Here is a 19,818-nt window from a genome sequence, read left to right as displayed (position 1 = left end):
TAAAAGCAGACCTTCTGTGTTATTGATTTTATTATATACCTCTTGTCCAAATTCCTATGCAGATGCATTAGGTGTAATAATGCAGTAATTTTCCACTTACTGAGCATCGTCAAGCATGTATTGGCTACTGTCAAGCATGTACTGGCTACTGTCAAGTATGTATTGGCTACTGTCAAGCATGTATTGGCTACCGTCAAGCATGTATTGGCTACTGTCAAGCATGTATTGGCTACTGTCAAGCATGTATTGGCTACTGTCAAGCACGCATAGGACACAATAAGTTTTTTGCTTTGTGACACCATCTAACATCAAGTTAGTTACGATACAACACTGTATACAATAATGTTACATCACATGCATATCAAGAGGTCCTTAAATCACTATATGCTAAATATTCCTGGAAGATCAGAGATTTTGACCAGCAAAATAATCTGCTTAACTGGACATTAGTCATAGGGTTATTCAAATTTCATTATATCAAATTCTCTTTGATTTTATTATCAATTATACTGCCAAAACTTTCTTTCTCGGACAATCAGTAGAGGTATAAATGACTACGTTTGTTTGGTCATTATTTTTCCCCAATTACATAAACACTTTATAACCTTATAACATGAGACACAAATGGTGTGAAAGCTTATCTCTTGGACTAATAAAATAACTATAATCGAATAATATCTCTGTAGGGTCTGTACAATGGAGATTACATCAGTCCCTTGCATCATTTATTTTGTTATTACTATATTGTATTGCCATCTATTGTTAGAACAAAATAAATATTAAAACAAATAGATTCTAGCAATAACAGATAATATTCATTATCATTCTTCAAAATTTATTTGGGCTTCTAGTCTAGTAAAAGTCACAATTCAACTTCACTGGAAATACCCATGAATTAGGTGTTAGGTGTTTTCAAGGTTGTTATCTATTTATAATTAATTTTAAAAACAGTAGACTGGAATGAAAAAATACTGTTGTTGTGTGAAATTTAAAAAAAAAATAATTAGTTTGAGATTAAACCATTTAATCATGGAAGGGTAGTACTAACACTAAAGCAAAAGCTGATCGAAGATTGAAAATGATGCAATTACCAGTACATTTAATAAATATATCAACTTTTTAGTTTTTGCTACAACTTGTTATATCAACATTGAATGCTTCTATATTAAATTCACAAATGTATGGCTGCCACTTAATTTTCAGGAAGAAATTCAGCAAGGGACATTACAATTTCAGAATCCCTGATCTATACTGTCCACACTGACCTTCAATATTTTTAAGTTAACACTAAAGCCAGAAGAGTTATTTTTACCATTTTGTTTAAGCTTTTACCTTTTCAATATATTAAATGCCATTATTCATTTACCTATAAATGCATGGCATTTGTGTGGTAGTCTGGTTAAAAATGGAAAAAAAAAAAGACGCAGTAATATATTTCATATTAAATAGATATGCGTTTGGGCTGTTCCAGTAAAACCTCCATGCGACCCAGGGAAGACATTTTTAATGTGGGGTACTCATCCATAGATGCAATTTAGAATTTTCTTATCATCTTAACATGCACTCTGTGAAATCAAAGTATCCTGGTATATATTTTGTAAAAACTGCCTTCTCTGGGTACCATGTATAGATGACTGGAACAGCCCTTATTAACATGGTTGTAGAAATAGCAAAGAAATGGAAGACCTCATGAATCAAATTATTCTGTCAGGAAGAATTCCTGAATTACAGTAATGGGCAAAATAAATTACAGAGCTCTTGTCTTAAGTTTGCTTCATATGCCGAATTCATTATCTCTTTAGTAATTTTCCAAAGAATAATGTCTAAAGAGTTTAATATAAAAAAAATTATTAATTTATTATAAATACAGATTATAATTAATTTATGGCTGTTAGCATTGGCATGCACTACTTTTGCAAGCTGACCCATGCATTTGATTTATAGTGATTCTTGGGGGTTTGTAATGTTTAACTCATTCAACAGCTTACTTGTACTATTTCAGAGTACAGAAGCCAACATACCAATTAATTTCTTTAATTTATCTTTGAAACAAAAGCCACTCTCTTAAAATTATTGTACTTTCACATTAGAGTAACCATTATACAAATTAAGATTGAATACGTAGTGAATGTTGATTGCTCTGGTGGCTTATTGGTTAGAGGTCTGCCTCGGATGCGGGAGGTCATAGGTTTGATCCCCTGTCGAGTCATACCAGAGACTTACAAAAATGGTACTAACAGCTGTCTCATTTGGCACTCAGCATTAAGAGGTTAGTGTTAGGACTGGTTGGCCTGGTGTCAGAATAATATGACTGGGTGGGACATCATGCTACATGTCTGCGACATGATGCCCCAGTGCTAGGCATCGCTATAAACTACCACACTGCAGACATTGTAGCGATATGACTGAAATTTTTTTAAAGCTTTGTTTAAACTCGAAAACACACACACCCACACACTGATCTTGTCTGTATATATGATTGTCTACCAAACATGTATATATGCAGGTTTCATTGTTGAAAATAATTCAACAAGATTTATTTTCACAGGTATGTTTAATTTAAATTTTATTAAAAAGCAGCTATAATCCAATCATCATTTAACAAAGTTAGTATTAAATAATTATTGCACTTTTCAGTATTGTGGTCTTGCCCGAAGTACCTGCGGCTCACAAACTCGTGCAATTGTTCATCAATTTCACCAGCTGTATTGAAAAGTACAAACACTGTAATCAGTAATTGTCATTTTCCTTTGAAAATTATGTTGCTTGTTTGGAGATAAAGAATAATCAGTTATTTGTTTGCTTGATCAAATGACTGACTCATTAATAAATGGATATAATGTTTCATTACTTTATTATCAAATAATGAAATAGTTTATCTATTTCAGAGGTAGACAGCCAGACTTCAGAATCTTACAGGAACCTCCTGGAGGGCATCCAGAATTTTTGGTTGCTGAAATAAATCTCCCTCTACTTGTAAGTGCCCATTGACTTCTAAACTCATGGGAATTTAATATTTAAAACCTCTCTTTTCATTTCCTATTTTGCAAAACAGAATTGTGTGGCTCATGCACACATAATATGAAATATTCTTGAAAATATGACCTTGTCAGGTATTGATGATGTAACAGGAGTGTAATATGGAGAAGTGGATTGCACATTTTGTATTTCATGATATAGCATATATGTCTAATTAAAGTGACTTTTAGCTCTGATGGTCACAGACCAAAATGTCTATGTGATGGCCTGTTGTCCTTCCATCTGTCTGTAAACAATTAGCATAAAATTGTTATCACTACTTAAAAACTGCCATGAATATTTTAACAATTATTCATCTCAAGGTCTAGTTTTTCCTATATGATAACTATGCCAACTGGACATGATGTATGGCTGCCTCAGTGGCCATCTTGAAAATCTTCCTAGTGCTGCACCTTCTGATGGTCATATCAACATGAAGTTTTCATCCAAAGACTTCATTGATTTATGGTTAGTCCTAATTGAAAATGATGCTGATCTGACATCCAGTATGGCCAATACACAAGCCACCTTAAAAATGCTACCACTACTGAATCCTAAGTATCTGACTGAATGAAGTCAAGGTTTTCACTTAAATTCTTTGTCTGATGTCTTGTTGGTCCTAAATGAATACGGTGCCAATCTCACAGCACCATAGCAGCAAATCTTGGTAACACTAATCATACTGAATCATGAACCAATATCAACATGGGATTTTTGCTGTTAGATTTCTTATGATATCAAGTTGGACCTTAGTGAAAATGTTACCTATCAGACACTGGTAATAGTTTCTAAATGAAAACCCCATGCCTGTTCAGGAATGTAGAATAGGCATGATGCACCCAGTCTCTCTGTGATAAGAGATGAAAAATGGAGGCATGAGCCGCAGTAGTTCAGTGGTTAATATATCAGACTTATGACTGAAAGAGTGTAGGTTCAAACCCTTCCATTGGACTAGCCTGGGTTGGCTGTCATGGTGTCCTCTTGGGCAAAGCACTTTATTCAAATTGCTTCAGCACTAAATATCCCACATATGTTGTTGTTTTGTAAAACACTAGTTACCTAAATGAAAATGATGCTAAGGTGACATCCTAAAATTTTAAAAATTACCCATCCCTCTGCTTCTTTCCTGAAATATATAGTTATTAATATATTAAAATGATGTTGATCCAGCCTCCAAAATGGCTGCCTTGATGGCCATCTTAAAATCTATATATGGGTACTTATTCTGAACAGAACTTATTAACATGGGGTTGCCACCTTTACCCCATAACTAGTTTTGAATAATAATGGTGCATATCAGACCTACAAAACACATTCATGGCCATCAAAAAAATCTTATTATTATTCCTCTTACATGAATGGTGGCACCCAGTTTCCACCCAAAAAAATATTCTTGCAATGTTTAATTGGCTCTGAAGGAAAATGATACAGATGACCACCAGCATATCTGCCCTTTTATGGAGTTGAATACTACACCAAAATGACCTTGGGTCATCAAAGTTTTTTTTTTTGCATTTTTGTTTTTCATTGTGCTTATGTGACTTGTGCATATATACAAATTTTAACCAGACTATATGTAGTTGCATTACAGGGAGATGTTAATAGTCTGTACTCTGACAATGATTTAACATGTTTGTATTGGCTTATGAGCATGATAACACAAACAGATATGAGTTAATGTTTAATAAACCCATTTGGTAGATATATATCTGATGAATACCTTTAGGTCTAATGTTTAAATAACTGTTTTTCCCTCCAAAATAATTGTTTATCGATTTAACCAAACTTTAACATGTAGGTATATCTTGACATTGTCCAAGACAATATCAGTGATTTTCTGTTCAAGAAACGACCATGACAAAGAATTTTTTGTAGTACTTACTGGTATCTTGTGAATGTTTTAATTTGGAAAATTTGGTATATTGGACTTTCTCAACAATATTAAAGATAGATTCAATACATGGGAATTAAAATGAAATCTTATCTTGGATTCCTGGAAATTCTTTTCATCCCCTAGAGGTTCAGTCCCTTCAAGTGACTTTTGTTAAAAGGATAGATATATATAAAAATATAAACTTTATTACGCCTATTTTTTTTATATAAATTATAAAAATCAGGCAAGTAACAATTCTTATGAGTATTTTCTCCCAAATACATATGTTTTGACATGTAGCTTGCACAAAAAATAGATGTTAAATAACATCTTGTCCATTTTGCAGAAAGTGGCTAGCAGTTTAACTGTTGATATTGGCGAGGATAGAATTTTATTGCAGACAAGATCTAATGCATACTACCTGGACATCTATATACCTTACAATGTCATACAGGAGGATTGTGGAGCTCAGTTTAACAGGAAGACAAGAGTAAGATCTCATAGAAATTTACTCAAATTTAATAACAGTTCCAGCAAAACAAATGATTTCATGTAGAATTTTGCATCTTGGGGTACTCTTTGTTTAATAGATCTCTTGTGGTCCTCTTGGTTGCAAGGCCTCTTGGGGTACTTTAGATTACAAGGTCTTTTGCAGGTACTTTAGATTACAAGGCCTCTTGGGGTACTGTAGGTTAGAAAGTTTCTTGGGGTACTCTTGGTTGCAAGGCCTCTTGGGGTACTCTTGTAAATTACAAGGCCTCTTGGGGTACTCTAGGTTACAAGTTCTCTTGGTGTATTCTAAATTACAAGGTCTCATGGGGTACTCAGAATTATAAGGACTCTTTGGGTACTCGTATATTACGTCTCGTGAAGTACTCTAAATTACAAGGTATCATAAGGTACTGCAACTATAGATCACATGGTCACATGGAGTACTCCAGATTAGAAGGTGTCTGGAGTTGGTCAAGATAACATCTCATGGGGCATTTTGTGTTACAAGGTCTCTTTGCATATATAAAGTACCCAATTAAGATGGGGGGAAAATGGTTGCTACTGGCGAGTTGTCTAATTTTAAGAGTGGTCAAGAGAGGTTATATTATCCATCAGAACCGCCTTCTGTAGGTACATTGCCTATTTTAAATGTTCAGCCCTCTGATTATAAAGGCTCAAACAACTTACATTACTAAAGGCTCAATGAAATGCAGTTCTGCCTGAATCAGTGCAGTGATGTATACCCCACATTTCCAATATGTCATACTTACAAAAACTGAGTATAAGATTTTAAGATAGAATCTGGACAATGTTGTTGCTGCTGTCCCCTTTATAAAAAGTGATAGATAGGTATCACTTTTTATTTATGTAGGTGGAGGACCACTCCAGCTGCCTTAGTAGTTACAGCATCTGCCTCGCATGCAGGATGTCATGGTTTTGAGCCCCGGTTAAGTCATACCAAAGACAAAAAAAAAACGGTACTAGCAGCAGCCTTACTTGGCGCTCAGCATTAAGAGGTTAGTGTTAGGACTGATCATCCTGGTGTCGAGATAATGTGACTGGGTGAGACATTATGCTACATGTCTGACATGATACTCCAGTGCTAGACATCACTATAAACTGCCACAATGCAGACATTATAGCAATATGACTTGAAAATTGTTAAAGCTACATTAAAAATCCAAATCACACACACACACATTTATGTAGGTGAGACCAACTCCAGAAGGCTATGTACAAGCCCTGAAAGATCATAAGAACAAAATTGCAGTGCTTACAGAAAACTTATCAGCATGCAAGAGAAACCAGGAACATTAAAATAATTAGTTGAAATATCTGAACTTAAAATTTCTGGGATGCAAAGCAAGTATGTAAACAATTAGTGCATCCAGCTTCTCTAGGCCTCAAAGATTTGTTTTTGCCCCCTTGCGACTAAAGCAAGATGACTGCCTGTACTTCCAGAAGTTCACCATATGAATTCTATTGTCTCCATATTTATCACCAGATTTTAACCAATTTGGCTGTGAAGCTTTGCCTCAGCAAGTGCTCGGAATAATTTGATGAATTGTGCTGCACATACTGCAGACTTGTGACCCTTGAATGTCTTCACCTAAGTATTTCCACTGCAAAACCTTGTGAACACTGGCTTCCATATTTTTCATTAAATTTAAACCAAATTTTGTGTGAAGCTTCATCTCTATAAGAGCTTGGATAAGTTGGATATTTAGAACACTGCACATTTCTTAAGAGTTATGACTATATCAGCACTGGCATTGCTTATGCACAAACTCGTGGACAACCATCTGCATTATTTAAATTTAAATAAACTTTGCTGTTGTTACATGTTTAGGCCCTCATAAACAGTAACAAGAAAAAAGTAAAGACAACAAGCTTTGTAAAATTTACAAACAATTTATTTCCCCAGAAAAACAAGGTAAAAATGAGAAAAAGAACTTACGGTTTTAAGAATCAAATCCAAAAACCACAGAAAATAATATTCCTGTGTTAGAATTTTGTAAATTTCAATAACTATCTTTGTCCAAGAATTATTTCTGAGCACAAATATTTCCAGGAAAAATAATCCCTTGAATCCAAATAATTTGAAGAAAAATAAAAATTTAACTCCAACTGGTCACAACAGAAGAAAAAAACACCTTGACATCTAAGTGTTTAAAAGCCCAGCTGAAATATTTTCTCAAAACATCACTATTAAATCTGGCTACTGCACAATTCTGGTAAAACCAGAATTTCAAAATAACAACATAGAGGCTATTTACATGTCTAAAGTCATGTACTCCCAGTACAGCCTCGATTTCACTCTATGAATCCCACACTAAGAAAGAATATAAAAAATAATAAAAAGTTGTTTACTTCAAATCATGAAATAAGGTAAGGAACTAGGTCAGCTTTTAGATACAAAGTTCTAATTAGGTTTTTGTAAAACTGACCTGAATTTCTGGAAAATATAAAATCCAGTAAATAAAATTCCATTACAATAGCATGTAATGGAATTTTTAAAAAATTAAAACAAACAAATCAGATATAAATTAAATCAAATATACATAAGCCTGGAAAAGTTCAATGATGATCAGATTTGGTTTGTAGTTCCACAGCTTATTGCCCTCACATGACTTAAGCATCCCAGTGACTTATATATTTCCTTGATTTCAGATTCACTCAAAAACTAATGTATCAACAACAGCTCAAACAAGTTCAGTGATTAGATTTTGACCATGCACTATAGACTATCTGTCCTCAATCAACTTACACACAGCATGCTGCTGGCTGATAAAACTCTAGCCAGACATGGGTACGGTTACTTTTAAAACTGCAATAACTTGATTACAGTTACTCACTTCTGGGAAGTTTAATTACATTACTGTTTGGAATATAATCAGATATACTTGGTTCCTTTTCATTACATTTCATATAAAATAACATATTTCTTGGTATTGTGTATTTTAAGAGAGATACAGTGATACCTATAAGTGCATCTTCATAGCTAAAAGTATTTCAGAATTTGAAGAAAATATGTATATGTACTCCAGTGAAAAATTCTGTTTTCTAATACCAATGGAACTGCTAGGCGGTGCTTGTTACCTTCAGACTCTTTTGAAAATTTGTTAATCATATAAGACTTGGCAGCAGAGGTCAACTGGTGCTGAATACTCTCTGAATTTCACTTTCCTATTATTAATTCTAAACTTTGAGCATACCAAATTGTATTATCTTTATCAAAAACACAATTGATATTCTATTATACAACTGCAAAAAATGTGTAAAGTGGAACTTCACCATCATGAGCATGTTGTTTACAGTCACGATATATGTTAAAATAAAAATAAGGCAAATGAGGCCATTTGTAAAATTGTAGTCACTAAATTTATCTATAAATTTTCAAACTCTTCCCTAATTTACCTACATAAAGTCACACCTTCAATAGTGGCCACCGATGGGGGAAAAAAATGGCCTATGTAAACAAGTGACTTAACTATGCAGGTTCACCTTTAAAAAATTGTCTAAATAAATATCATGTTCCAAACATGTTACTAATTATTTTACTACATTTTTTAATCTTATTGTTTTATTATGCTCGTTATTATTATTAACAGATTTTGTTTAGTGTACTAGAAAATCATAAAATGTACATATTGTTCTCTTACTGTAAATTGCTCCCTTTTATCCATCAACTAAATGTCATTTCTAGTTGTGCACCATTGAAAACTACTTTTCCTACTAATCATGATTATACACAGAAGTTTACATTTTTATTGCATGATTAGGCTTCACATTTCAACAATATCTGGATTAACCAGTTGCTCAACTCACTGACATGAAAAGACAGTTTATGTGAGAAGCATGTGCTGAATACAGAATGAACAGAAGCTTAATGTGGATGTTGTTATTAACACATGAACCAAAACTTCACCTACCAGTTTTGTAAATATTAAATGACCCCTGATACAAAATGAAATGGGATATTAATTCATATCTTTCTTGCATCAGTCATAGCTTTAATTAGCAGGCAAATAAAATGTATACAGATTTCAAACTATACCAGTCACAGAATAATGAAAGGCAACTCCAGTTTCTGATGCAGGTATACAACCCCTTTTCACACTATTTATTTAATGCATTGCTTCTACCCCCTCTCTCTAATAATAGAAACCACCTGCTTTTGAATTTGACATGGACAGTTTTAAGTTACATCAACAATGTGATTGGAGTAAGGGAACTGCAAGCAAGATAAGAAATATTTATACATCAAAAATCACATACTGTTCTTTTAAACAAAATTGTAATTTGCATGCATGTAACAGTTGCTTGCTATTTTTCATAGTTTGTAAAACTTTAAAATCAGTTCAATTTAATAGCATATATTGATGAACACTTTAATTATGTAATCAAAAGTTGATTAAGAGATATAATTAACTGTGAGTAAATTTTGCTTAAATGTAATTAAAAAGTCAGATTGTAATTACATTTGATTACTTAGAAATTAGTAATTGCAAATGATTATGATTAGCAATCATGCATACCCTTGTCTGACTTAAGCATTCACATTTATTGTTTGAATAAATGCTCCTCAGCTAGGTGTCAATTTGATAACAAGTTCATTTTTTCTTTTTCTTGGAGAGTTATGGTCTGAGACAAACTCGGACTGAGCATCCCAAGGGTTTGTGAACATTCTAGAATTCACTTTTTGTTTATTCCAATCAAATTTGCAGTTAATCTTCTGCTTAACAAGATCTTGGAGGAATTTTAGATAACCAGATTGTGACCTTATGGTCCTTAAAAGACTTAGAGTAGGTTTTACTGGCATGTGACCACACAAGCATTCACATTTTGTGTTTGATGTAAACTCAAAACACTGTGTATCTTCTTCATTGCAAGGTCTTTGATCACATCTACAATGGCAAGATTTTGACATTACATAATAATAGCCCTAAATGACATAGGTATCTCACAGACTTCTGAACACCGTAGTAGTTATTGTCCAATTTAACTATGTATTCTACAATTATTCTCCTCAGCAATGCCTCAGAGAAATTTAATCATGACCAGATTGCAGCTATAGATGGTTAATTAAGGATTTGTGGCTGTCGACCAACTTAGAATAGTTATGCATCCCAGGGAATTTTTAATATTATAGCATCATCTTTGACATCAGCCAAATTTCCTGCAATGATTGCTCTCAAGATGTTGTACAAGTTTAATGATCAGCAGATCTAGCCAGTTTCTTACAGAGTTTTTGCCCTTGAGTGACTTGTAATTTTTTCAGAACTATTGGATTTATTTCTGATTGACTCAGTACTACACTTGGTTTCATTTTCAGCTTTTAAGTGGGATGTGACAGAGGACAATGGTCATGTTAGTGGCAACACTGTGTTGTACTTGAGAATAATTTTTTATAAGTTCAGATCATCAAAATTTTACACACAAGGTAGCATTCATGAACCTGTGCTTATTGCATCAGTTCTATTTTGTTTTTAAATTTACAGATAGACTTAATACCTCGCAGTGATCTTAAAGCTACACTTGAGTTCTTTTTATATTTTTTTAATGGGGCTCAGTTTTGAATGAATAATTTAAAATTATATACAAATACTGTCAAACAATGTTTCAACATTATAGAGGATATTATTGATCAACCTACCTAATCAATGCAATTTTAACTTTCGTTCATCCTCGTCCATTTGTAGATTTGTCTTATGTATTTTAACCAAAATTTTTTTCAGGTGCTAACAGTCACAATGCCAGTCCAACCAGACAGCTGACATACACTTTTGAATTAAAAAAATTTTGAAAATAAAAACATTTTTTGCATTATTTTCACCTTTCCTTCTTGTCATTTACAAATTATCAACTATCAGCAATTAACAGCAGAAAAAATTAAACTGGACTAAATTTTAATACAGTCCTACCCACTTATGTCAACAAGCCAACTATTTTGACAAGAAAGCAAAGTTCTGGTCCCTTGGTCTACTATTACTACCAAAATTGTAATGCTTATGTCGATGTCAAGAAAAAAAATAAAAGTACCGGTACATGTCGACAGAAGCCCTTGGTCCCAGCTTGAACAAATCCTTTGTTTTCTAATCATTTATGTCGACAAGCTGCCAGTTTCGACCCATCCTTTGTTCAACAATTAGTTGATCTTGCCGACAGGCTTTAACTTTACCGCCTAATTATTTATGTTGGCAAGTGGCCAGTTCCAACCTGTACTTTATTCAACAATTAGTTGATCTTGCCACCAGGCTTTAATGTCACGGTTGGACAAAAAAAAGCAGGCTTTTGTTTGGTCCTATAAAGTTGGCCTCTCACTGCGACTTAAATAAAAGCAATGAAATCTGATTGATTCTTGCATTTTCCAAAGTGATCATTGATTAAAACAAGTTTATTATGCTGTGACAGTTTCCTTTTTAACTTTATTTAGCACTTGTCAATGTATACAATATTATGCCTTCAGTAATCATATCAGCCACATATCTCTTCTTCGCTTTTATGTACTTTTCATGATGACTTCTGTAACTAAATACATGTACTGTTTAAACCAACTTGTTGACAGGTTTTCATTTCCCTGTGAATAGCCCCATCCCCTTGGTAGTTTCAATAAGACGGGAACAGACTGACCAAAATCTAGGCCAATTTAAGTACATGTACTTGAAGCATGTAAATAAAAACTATGCAACCATGTGCTAATGCCGACAATTAATATCGTAGTGAATGTTTTTCATATCAGGATGTGACCGATGCAATATTTTATTGTGGATTTTATTACACAAAGGTAACCAAAATGTAATTTGTGAATATACAAGTGTATATCACACTGGTTTTGTCTTCATGTACTCAAAATTTCCATTGTTTGTTTTCTCAAAGTCCAAATGCTACTCACTGGCGACAGGTCACCCCTTACTGATGAATTTAACTTGTATCTTTTTTCAGCCCCCCCCCCCCCCCCCAACACTTATCTCGACATCCACGTATGTCGACATAAACGGGTAGGACTGTATTGGTGATCAAATGAAAGAGAACAGTAGAATAACCAGATTACTTTGGTTTGCTTTGACATTTTATGGCACACCATTACAAATAGGTTATTTAGTGCTGAGACAGTGTAAAGTATTTAGCCCAATGATGCACAATGGTAGAAGACTCAAGCTCAGTTTGAATCAGCACCATTTCATGTGAGAGTCTGGCAGTGCAGTTCCTGCCTCCATTAGTCACTCCTTATGGTAGGGCAGAAAGAAAATTATTCAGTAAAAAAATTTATACTTGAAGGACCTGTGCATTTATATATGTGCCATTGCTAACTGAGAGAAAAAAGAATTTTTTCTGTGGTCACTGAGTTGTCATTTGTTTCGGTCTGTATACAGGTAACTGGGCACACCCAGTACCTTCTATTTTGTATCTTTATGACAACTGCTGTGACTGGATGCATACAAAAATATGATAATGTTTACCCATGTTATACACTGAGCCTTGAATAGACAGTAAAAAGTCTATCAGCAGACAACATAGCAACAGTGGTCAATGTTAAACTAATTTGAAAGGAAATAAACTAAATAAATATAATATTCCAAGCTAAGTAAATTGATAAAGAAATTATATCAAGCAATAAAACAAACTTTTGACAGAAATCTGTTTTTAAAAAAGAAAGTTATTTCTCTTTATTACACAAGTGGAATAATCTTGCTAAAATTGGTTTATAAGGCATTGTTTATAATGCAAAAGTTTCACGAACAGCACAGTATATGCCCATTCCATGTTTAATAGTCCTTTATGTAGACAAATTAACTTTTTGTGAGAAAAACAACTTTTCTTCTTTCAATCAGTGACTTTGACCTTTTAGCTTTGGATCACCAAATTAGCAGTGTTCTTCATTATTCCAAGTGTATATCATTCACAGTGTGGTTCTGGTCTGTGATCTATAACTATTTTTATCCGGGAACCAGATTTCTTCGTTTCAGTCACTGTGACCTTGGCCTTTGGACCCCAAATCAATAGGCTTCTTCTGTAAACCAAGTGCAAGCCGTCCATAAGTATGGACAGGCTTTGTGAATCAATGGTACTATGCATAAATCATTTTGATTTATATAGTCACAGTGCCACTGACCTTGACCTGGAAACATGGGGGTTTTCCTTATCACAAGTGCAAGCCACCCAAAATTTGGTAACAGTAGATGATGGAGGAATCATTGTTGCACAGAAACCCTTATTTCTTCTTTAATCACAGTTAAATTGGCCTCTGACCTTAAAATCAAGAGCTCTACATCACCCAAAGTGCAAGCCATCCACAAAGTGTGGTAGCTGTATTTGATGGAGAACTCAAGCTATTGAAAAGAAACTTAATATTTTTCAGTCAATATGAACTTGACCTTAGACCTTTTGACCCATAAGTCAGTTGTTTTTCCTTATCCCAAATGCAAGTTGTCCACAAAGTTTGGTATCCATATGTGATGGAGAACTCTAGTTATTGTGCAGAATCTTTTTATATTTTTTTTAATCTCAGTAAACTTTGACATTTGATCTTTCTAACCCTGAAATTGAAAGAGTTTTTCCTTACACCAAGTGCATACTATACACAATGGTGAAGGTACATGCTGTAGAAATGGAGTTATTGCATGGGAACCAATTTGCTTCTTCATTTACAGTGACTTTGAGCGTTTGATCCCAAAATCAAAAGGGTTCATTTTTACCCTTAATGCAAGCTATCCACAAAGTTTAGCTAACTGTACATGGTGGACAATTCTAGTCATTTAGTTATTGTGCTGAACCAAAATTGGTAACAGATGGCCAGACAACATCATAACAATATAATCTCAGCCTCATGCATCGTTATAAAAAAATATGGACAAAAAGTTATAATAATCTTGTTTTATCTGTAAGAAACAGGTGTGTATAATCTACATTTGTCTTTCACCAAAAACCAAAAGTAAAAGTTAAGACAGCAAGCAATTTTATTTAAATCCTGAACTGGTCAATTTAACAATTACTTATCAAGCAAGGTGTACTTCACGTCATCCATATTAAATCCAGCAAAAAATTTTCATATTTTGAAACTTTTTTCATAAAACAATAATAAATTTACCAGTATTTAATAAATAGCATACATGTAAACAGAAACATATAAAAGACTACAGATATACACACACACACACATTAAACAGGTGTCAAATGAGGTCAACAGTTGAACAAAATGTAAACAATCCATAGAGTATACAGTATACAGCAGACAGAGAACACAATATCTACCTCACAGTGGAAAAGCAATATCTACCTTACAGTGGAAACAATATCTTTCTCAAAGTGGAAACAATATCTACCTTACAGTGGAAACAATATCTTTCTCAAAGTGGAAGTTGGTACAGTACATGTTAAAGGAATGAATCTCAACATATGTATGTTATTTATTTCATACATTCACAAATTTCATCTAATGCAGTGCTAAAATAACACAAGTAAATATATATATATGCATGATTCTGGTGGTCTCTTTAGAAAGAGATGATCGGCAAAAGGCCACACACATTTATTTTTAAAGACCAAAAGTATTTTCAAAAGCCTAAAGTATTTTCAACATATTGCACATTCTTGAATCCTCTAATCTTGTTCAATGTACACTTGCATGGATCCACAAGAGCTTTGCTTTACAAGAAACTCATATAAAATGCTTCACTAATCACTTATCAATAGAATACTTTGCTAAAACTTTAAGTGAAACGACAATCACATTTCTTGCCTAAAATCTCAATTTTTCGAGATTTTTTTGCATTTACTCGGACCAAATTAATAATGGAAGCTGAAAATGAAAGAATTTAACATCACTACCAATGTAGGAGGTACATCTGAGAAAGACAATTAAATTTCCATGTGTAGATGAAATGAGATATCATATTGTCATCACAATGATGTAAGACTCTAGCTCATCCCTCAACTTGCTTTTCCAATTTTTGAGAAAGCCTAGTGCTGGTATTAGGAAAAAAAACAGTTTACCATAACATTGTATGAGAATGATCTCACAAGAGTCATGCAAGAGTCCCTGCTTGTTTTAAGTACAAGGGTCCCTCACTATACAAAAAATGTAACATGCAATACTGCCTTACAATGGGGTACACTATAACCAAGTCATGACTGGGTATATTTTGTTTTAAAAAACATTCTAATGAGCTATAATAAATGAAGAGCTATTATTAGGGAAAATAAATCTGAGCATACAAATTTTAAAAAATATAAATTTCACCCAGTATAATGGAACCCATGAACATACCCTCATTATATTCTGGATTGCATTATAAAAAGGTGTCAATAGCAAGGGACAACTGTGTATTACTGAGCTACTCCTCCAATATTTCCTCTGGAAATAACTCTTTATCATAATTAATAACCAATATCTGTACATAATGCCATTTAGGCTTCACATGATAAATACAAAAATTAATATGCATTTTTCTATGCAATATATAAACCTAATTTTTAAAACAAAGCCAAGACTTTAAGTTAACATTTTACTTAAAATCCTGCGATCATTTCAGACAATGCATATCTGGGCCATGCATAAGGTTGCAAATTCTTTTTATTATTATTATTATTTCTTTAACAATACTACTGGCCTCTGCAAAATTGTCAGTATTAGTTAGTCTTCTATAATTGAGCAATATCTCTTCCAAGCCCTCACTGTGACATTAAATACAGTTTTATCATCAAAAACAGAGCCAAGGCTTTCATATTACTCCCTACTGCTCCAGTGGCCTAGTGGTTAGAGTGTCTGTCTCTGTAGCGGGAGGTTGTGGGTTCAATCCCTGGTCAAGTCATATCAAAGACTTACAAAAATGGTACAAACAGCTGCGTCATTTAGCACTCAGCATTAAGAGGTTAGTATTAGGATTGGTCGGCCTGGTGTCAGGATAATGTGACTGGGTGGGACATCATGCTACATGTCTGCGGCATGATGTCCCAGTGCTGGACATCACTATAAACTGCCACACTGTAGACATCGTAGCGATATGACTGAAACATTGTTAAAGCTACGTTAAAAATCCTAATCACACACACACACATATTACTCCCTCCAGGCAGATATGATGAAAGACAGATTAAGCTGAATTAAAGAAATGTTTAACATTGCTCTTAATCAAACAGTAAGGTACATCGCACAATTGTTCAACCAGAACTGATGTATTTTATCACTTTACCATATTTAAGTAACTGGTGGGCTACAACAACATAAACTGTAATCACTCACTCTAAGACTGTTTATGAGAGCAATATAAAATCCCTAATTTATACCACTGTTTGGGGGACCTATAACTAATTACTCACTATAACACTGTTCAGGGGTCCTATACCTAATTCCTCACTAGTACACCATTCAGGGGACCTATAACTAATTCCTCACTACAACACCTTTTCAGTGGACCTATACTTAATTCCTCACTATAACAGTTCTGGAGACCTAAAACTAACTCCTCACTATAACACTAGGAGATGTATAAATAATCCTCACTGTAACACAGACCTATAAATAATTCCTTACAATAACACTGCTGGGAGGGTATATAAATAAATCCTCACTTCAACACCGTTCAAAGGACCTATAAATAATCCCTTTCTATCATGGTGTTTGGGGTGGGATGTATAAATAATTCCTCATTATTATCATTATAACACCATTCTGGGGAACTATAAACAATCCCTCACTATAACAATGTTCATGGAATATATACACAACAAACAGCCAGAGATATTTAAAAAAACGGTACAATTTCACAATCCTTCCTCCAAGTTTCAATTTTTTATTAAGCGTACAATTTCACAATCCTTCAAGTTTCAATTTTTCATTAAATATCTCTCATCCATTTCATTCTTGTTTTATATCACTATTACTTGGTGTTTCTATTGCTGCCGAGTATATTTGGTGCTTGGACTTGTGACAATAGAATTTCTTGTATTAATTTTACTTGATTTTTGTCTTGCTGCATACTTTACTATCATTTGAAAGCAATACATAGAAGTGCAAAATAATCTGTTTAAGTTATAATATCGCAAACTGCAATGAATTACTTCTTTGTGTAGTAGCATACTTTAACTCAGTCGAGTTCAACAGCTTGACAGGTAAATGCTTCACTTGTTACTTTACCAACTCAAAAATTTCTTTCATATTTATTCTGTTGTGTAAAACTGTACATCATTGTTACGATACAAAAAGAGAAACCTTTTTTTTGTTCAGCCCACCATTCATCTACACACATGCCAACCCCTAGAGAGGTAGAAGTGTAACCCAACTTGCAAAAAAGTGTAATCTGAGCCCTAATTACAATAAACTGTATGAAAAATGTACATTCAATTTTGCTACTAACCTGGATCTGCAGATGGTTAAAAATCGTGCCACAAACTGGCAAAATCCAACTTGATTTGAACCAAATACAAAAGCAAAACACACTGACAAATTATTGATATGCAACACTCACTTTACCTAGTCTACATGTCTAGCTTTCGCTGAATAAAGATAAAGTGAAGTACACAAATTGTGCAAAGAGTATGACACTGTGCTCAAAACCAGAGTGCTATATTACTGTCATATTCTTCTTTTCTTAATTTGTAAAGAACTACAGACCTGTCCATTTAATGATCTGAAAATGTTTTGAAATTTATCATCCATGAGTGACATCGATAAAGTCCGTTTCACTTAACATATGGCACATTGGTTGTTCAAGTACAGACTGGTACGCTAGCTAAATATAATACCAGAATAGAATGAAGTTATTTGACAAGTTCTCAAATTGAAGAAATCCTTTTTTGTTAGAAATGTGTCATTTACGGCTGCTTCAAACAGAAAATAAGGAAATACATGCAGGTCTATGATAGACAAGTGTATTTTAAAGTTATTCTTATGCAGCAATCTTCTTTTCAAGAATACTGTCAAATTTATACAATGTGGGATTAAAAAGATGATAATGAAAATGACAAACACAACTTTTTATTGCTTTATTAAGTTTTTAAATACCAAAAAGGCACAATCCATATACAAGTGAGTGTATGACATAATTAGGTAAAAAGAAGTGTAGTGATTACGTCAAAAGCATAATGGTTCATTTATATGCACCCAGAATGTAAAGATTTAACTATTAATCTAAAAAATTGTAACATTGACTACTGATAATCTAGGGTGGGGAAGGACTGATGGACCTATGGATATGTGTGCATGAATAAAGACAGCAACATGATCACTGTCTAAACTGAGTTTCCACCAAGACAGGCTTGTCAATCACAGCTATTGCTCTGAGGTATCATTGGAACTCCCATTCTCCGCCTCATTCTGCCGACTTGGAGGAACTACCCGACCTAAAATGTATAGAAACATGTTGCTCATGCATACTGGAAACAACTGTGAGTATCTTTGACCTGTATCTGCAGTTGCATTAGGTGAAGATGCAGATTTGGGTCTATGGTGTTTGTTCTACTTAGATTTACATTTTGAACAACCGAGACACTGATGTGACAGTGCATTATGACATGGTAGATACAAATCTACAATGTTTGTAGTTCGGTACAAATTGTACATGATTAAATGATAGATGTAAATACACTAACGAGGAGTGTTTGGCCACCTTGGTTGGTCAATATAATGTTTTCATATGTACATGGGCTATGCTCCAAAAGGGGAAACATTTTATGGCTATTTGAAGTGTCAAATTTTATAGTGCATTTGTTGCGCTGTTAGTTGTTATAACTGTAATAAAAGTTTTCAGTCAAGAATGGTAGCTCAACGTACACAAAATACAAAACAACATGTTATGTAATAACAACTCTGGGAACCATCCAGAAATGGTTTATATGACCATGTGGTCTCTATATGTGTTAATATGCACTGATTTAATGGGACCAAGCATACTTAGCCTCAATACTCTCATTCATGGTCCTTACATGCAGGTGATTGTTAATGCATGCCTGACTGCATGCAGATCAAAAAGGAATTTCCAGAGCTTAACCAATTTCCAGTGTCTAAAACTATACTTGTAATATGCAGATTATATTGAGTAAAAGATTACAAATTTCATATGAATGGATTGGAGGATGCCATGGGAATGAACTGTAATTAGACTTGTACATTCCTAATAATTGTTGCACATAAATTTAGTCTGGAGCTAGAAGAACAATGAAAATTTGATAATTATGCTGATCTAAAAAAAAGTCCTCACTGCATTATGTCTTGTATAAAAACATTTGATGAAGAAAATTCCATTTATTATGCATCCGGGAACTAAAACAAAATTTACTTGGCTTTTTCTTGTCAGAGCTTTGTTATATGATTGGTTTTGGTTATGTGTTTTATGACACAGCAACACCAGTGCTGAGGAATCAGAGTAACGTGCCTTGCCTAAGACCACAATACAGTAGCTGACCCAGTCTAATCCACTGATAGAGTTTCAACC

General features: G+C 33.8%; 2 protein-coding genes across 7 annotated transcripts in view; one reads left to right on the top strand and one right to left on the bottom strand.

The window, feature by feature from the left end:
* The window catches only part of LOC149786301 (PIH1 domain-containing protein 1-like), a 34,615-nt gene extending 23,403 nt beyond the window's left edge, over positions 1-11,212 (top strand). For all 3 annotated transcript variants that reach the window (XM_089976686.1, XM_089976687.1, XM_089976688.1), the window contains exons 9-11: positions 2,889-2,976; positions 5,238-5,381; positions 11,122-11,212. In XM_089976686.1, the coding sequence (XP_089832812.1) occupies positions 2,889-2,976; positions 5,238-5,381; positions 11,122-11,160 (271 nt within the window). In that variant the 3' untranslated portion in view covers positions 11,161-11,212. The remainder of the gene's footprint in view (positions 1-2,888; positions 2,977-5,237; positions 5,382-11,121) is intronic.
* The window catches only part of LOC149786300 (DDB1- and CUL4-associated factor 6-like), an 89,834-nt gene continuing 77,290 nt past the window's right edge, over positions 7,275-19,818 (bottom strand). For all 4 annotated transcript variants that reach the window (XM_089976684.1, XM_089976683.1, XM_089976682.1 and 1 more), the window contains one exon: positions 7,275-18,727. Coding sequence is in view for 3 of the 4 variants with exons in the window: in XM_089976683.1 (XP_089832809.1) it covers positions 18,657-18,727 (71 nt within the window). In the remaining variant the exon portion in view is untranslated. The remainder of the gene's footprint in view (positions 18,728-19,818) is intronic.

The sequence above is a fragment of the Sinohyriopsis cumingii genome, chromosome 12 (assembly GCF_028554795.1).
Source record: "Sinohyriopsis cumingii isolate HCF-2022 chromosome 12, ASM2855479v2, whole genome shotgun sequence".
Classification (NCBI taxonomy): domain Eukaryota; kingdom Metazoa; phylum Mollusca; class Bivalvia; order Unionida; family Unionidae; genus Sinohyriopsis; species Sinohyriopsis cumingii.
Note: the sequence above shows the minus strand (reverse complement) of the source record. Positions and strands in the feature narration are given on the sequence as shown.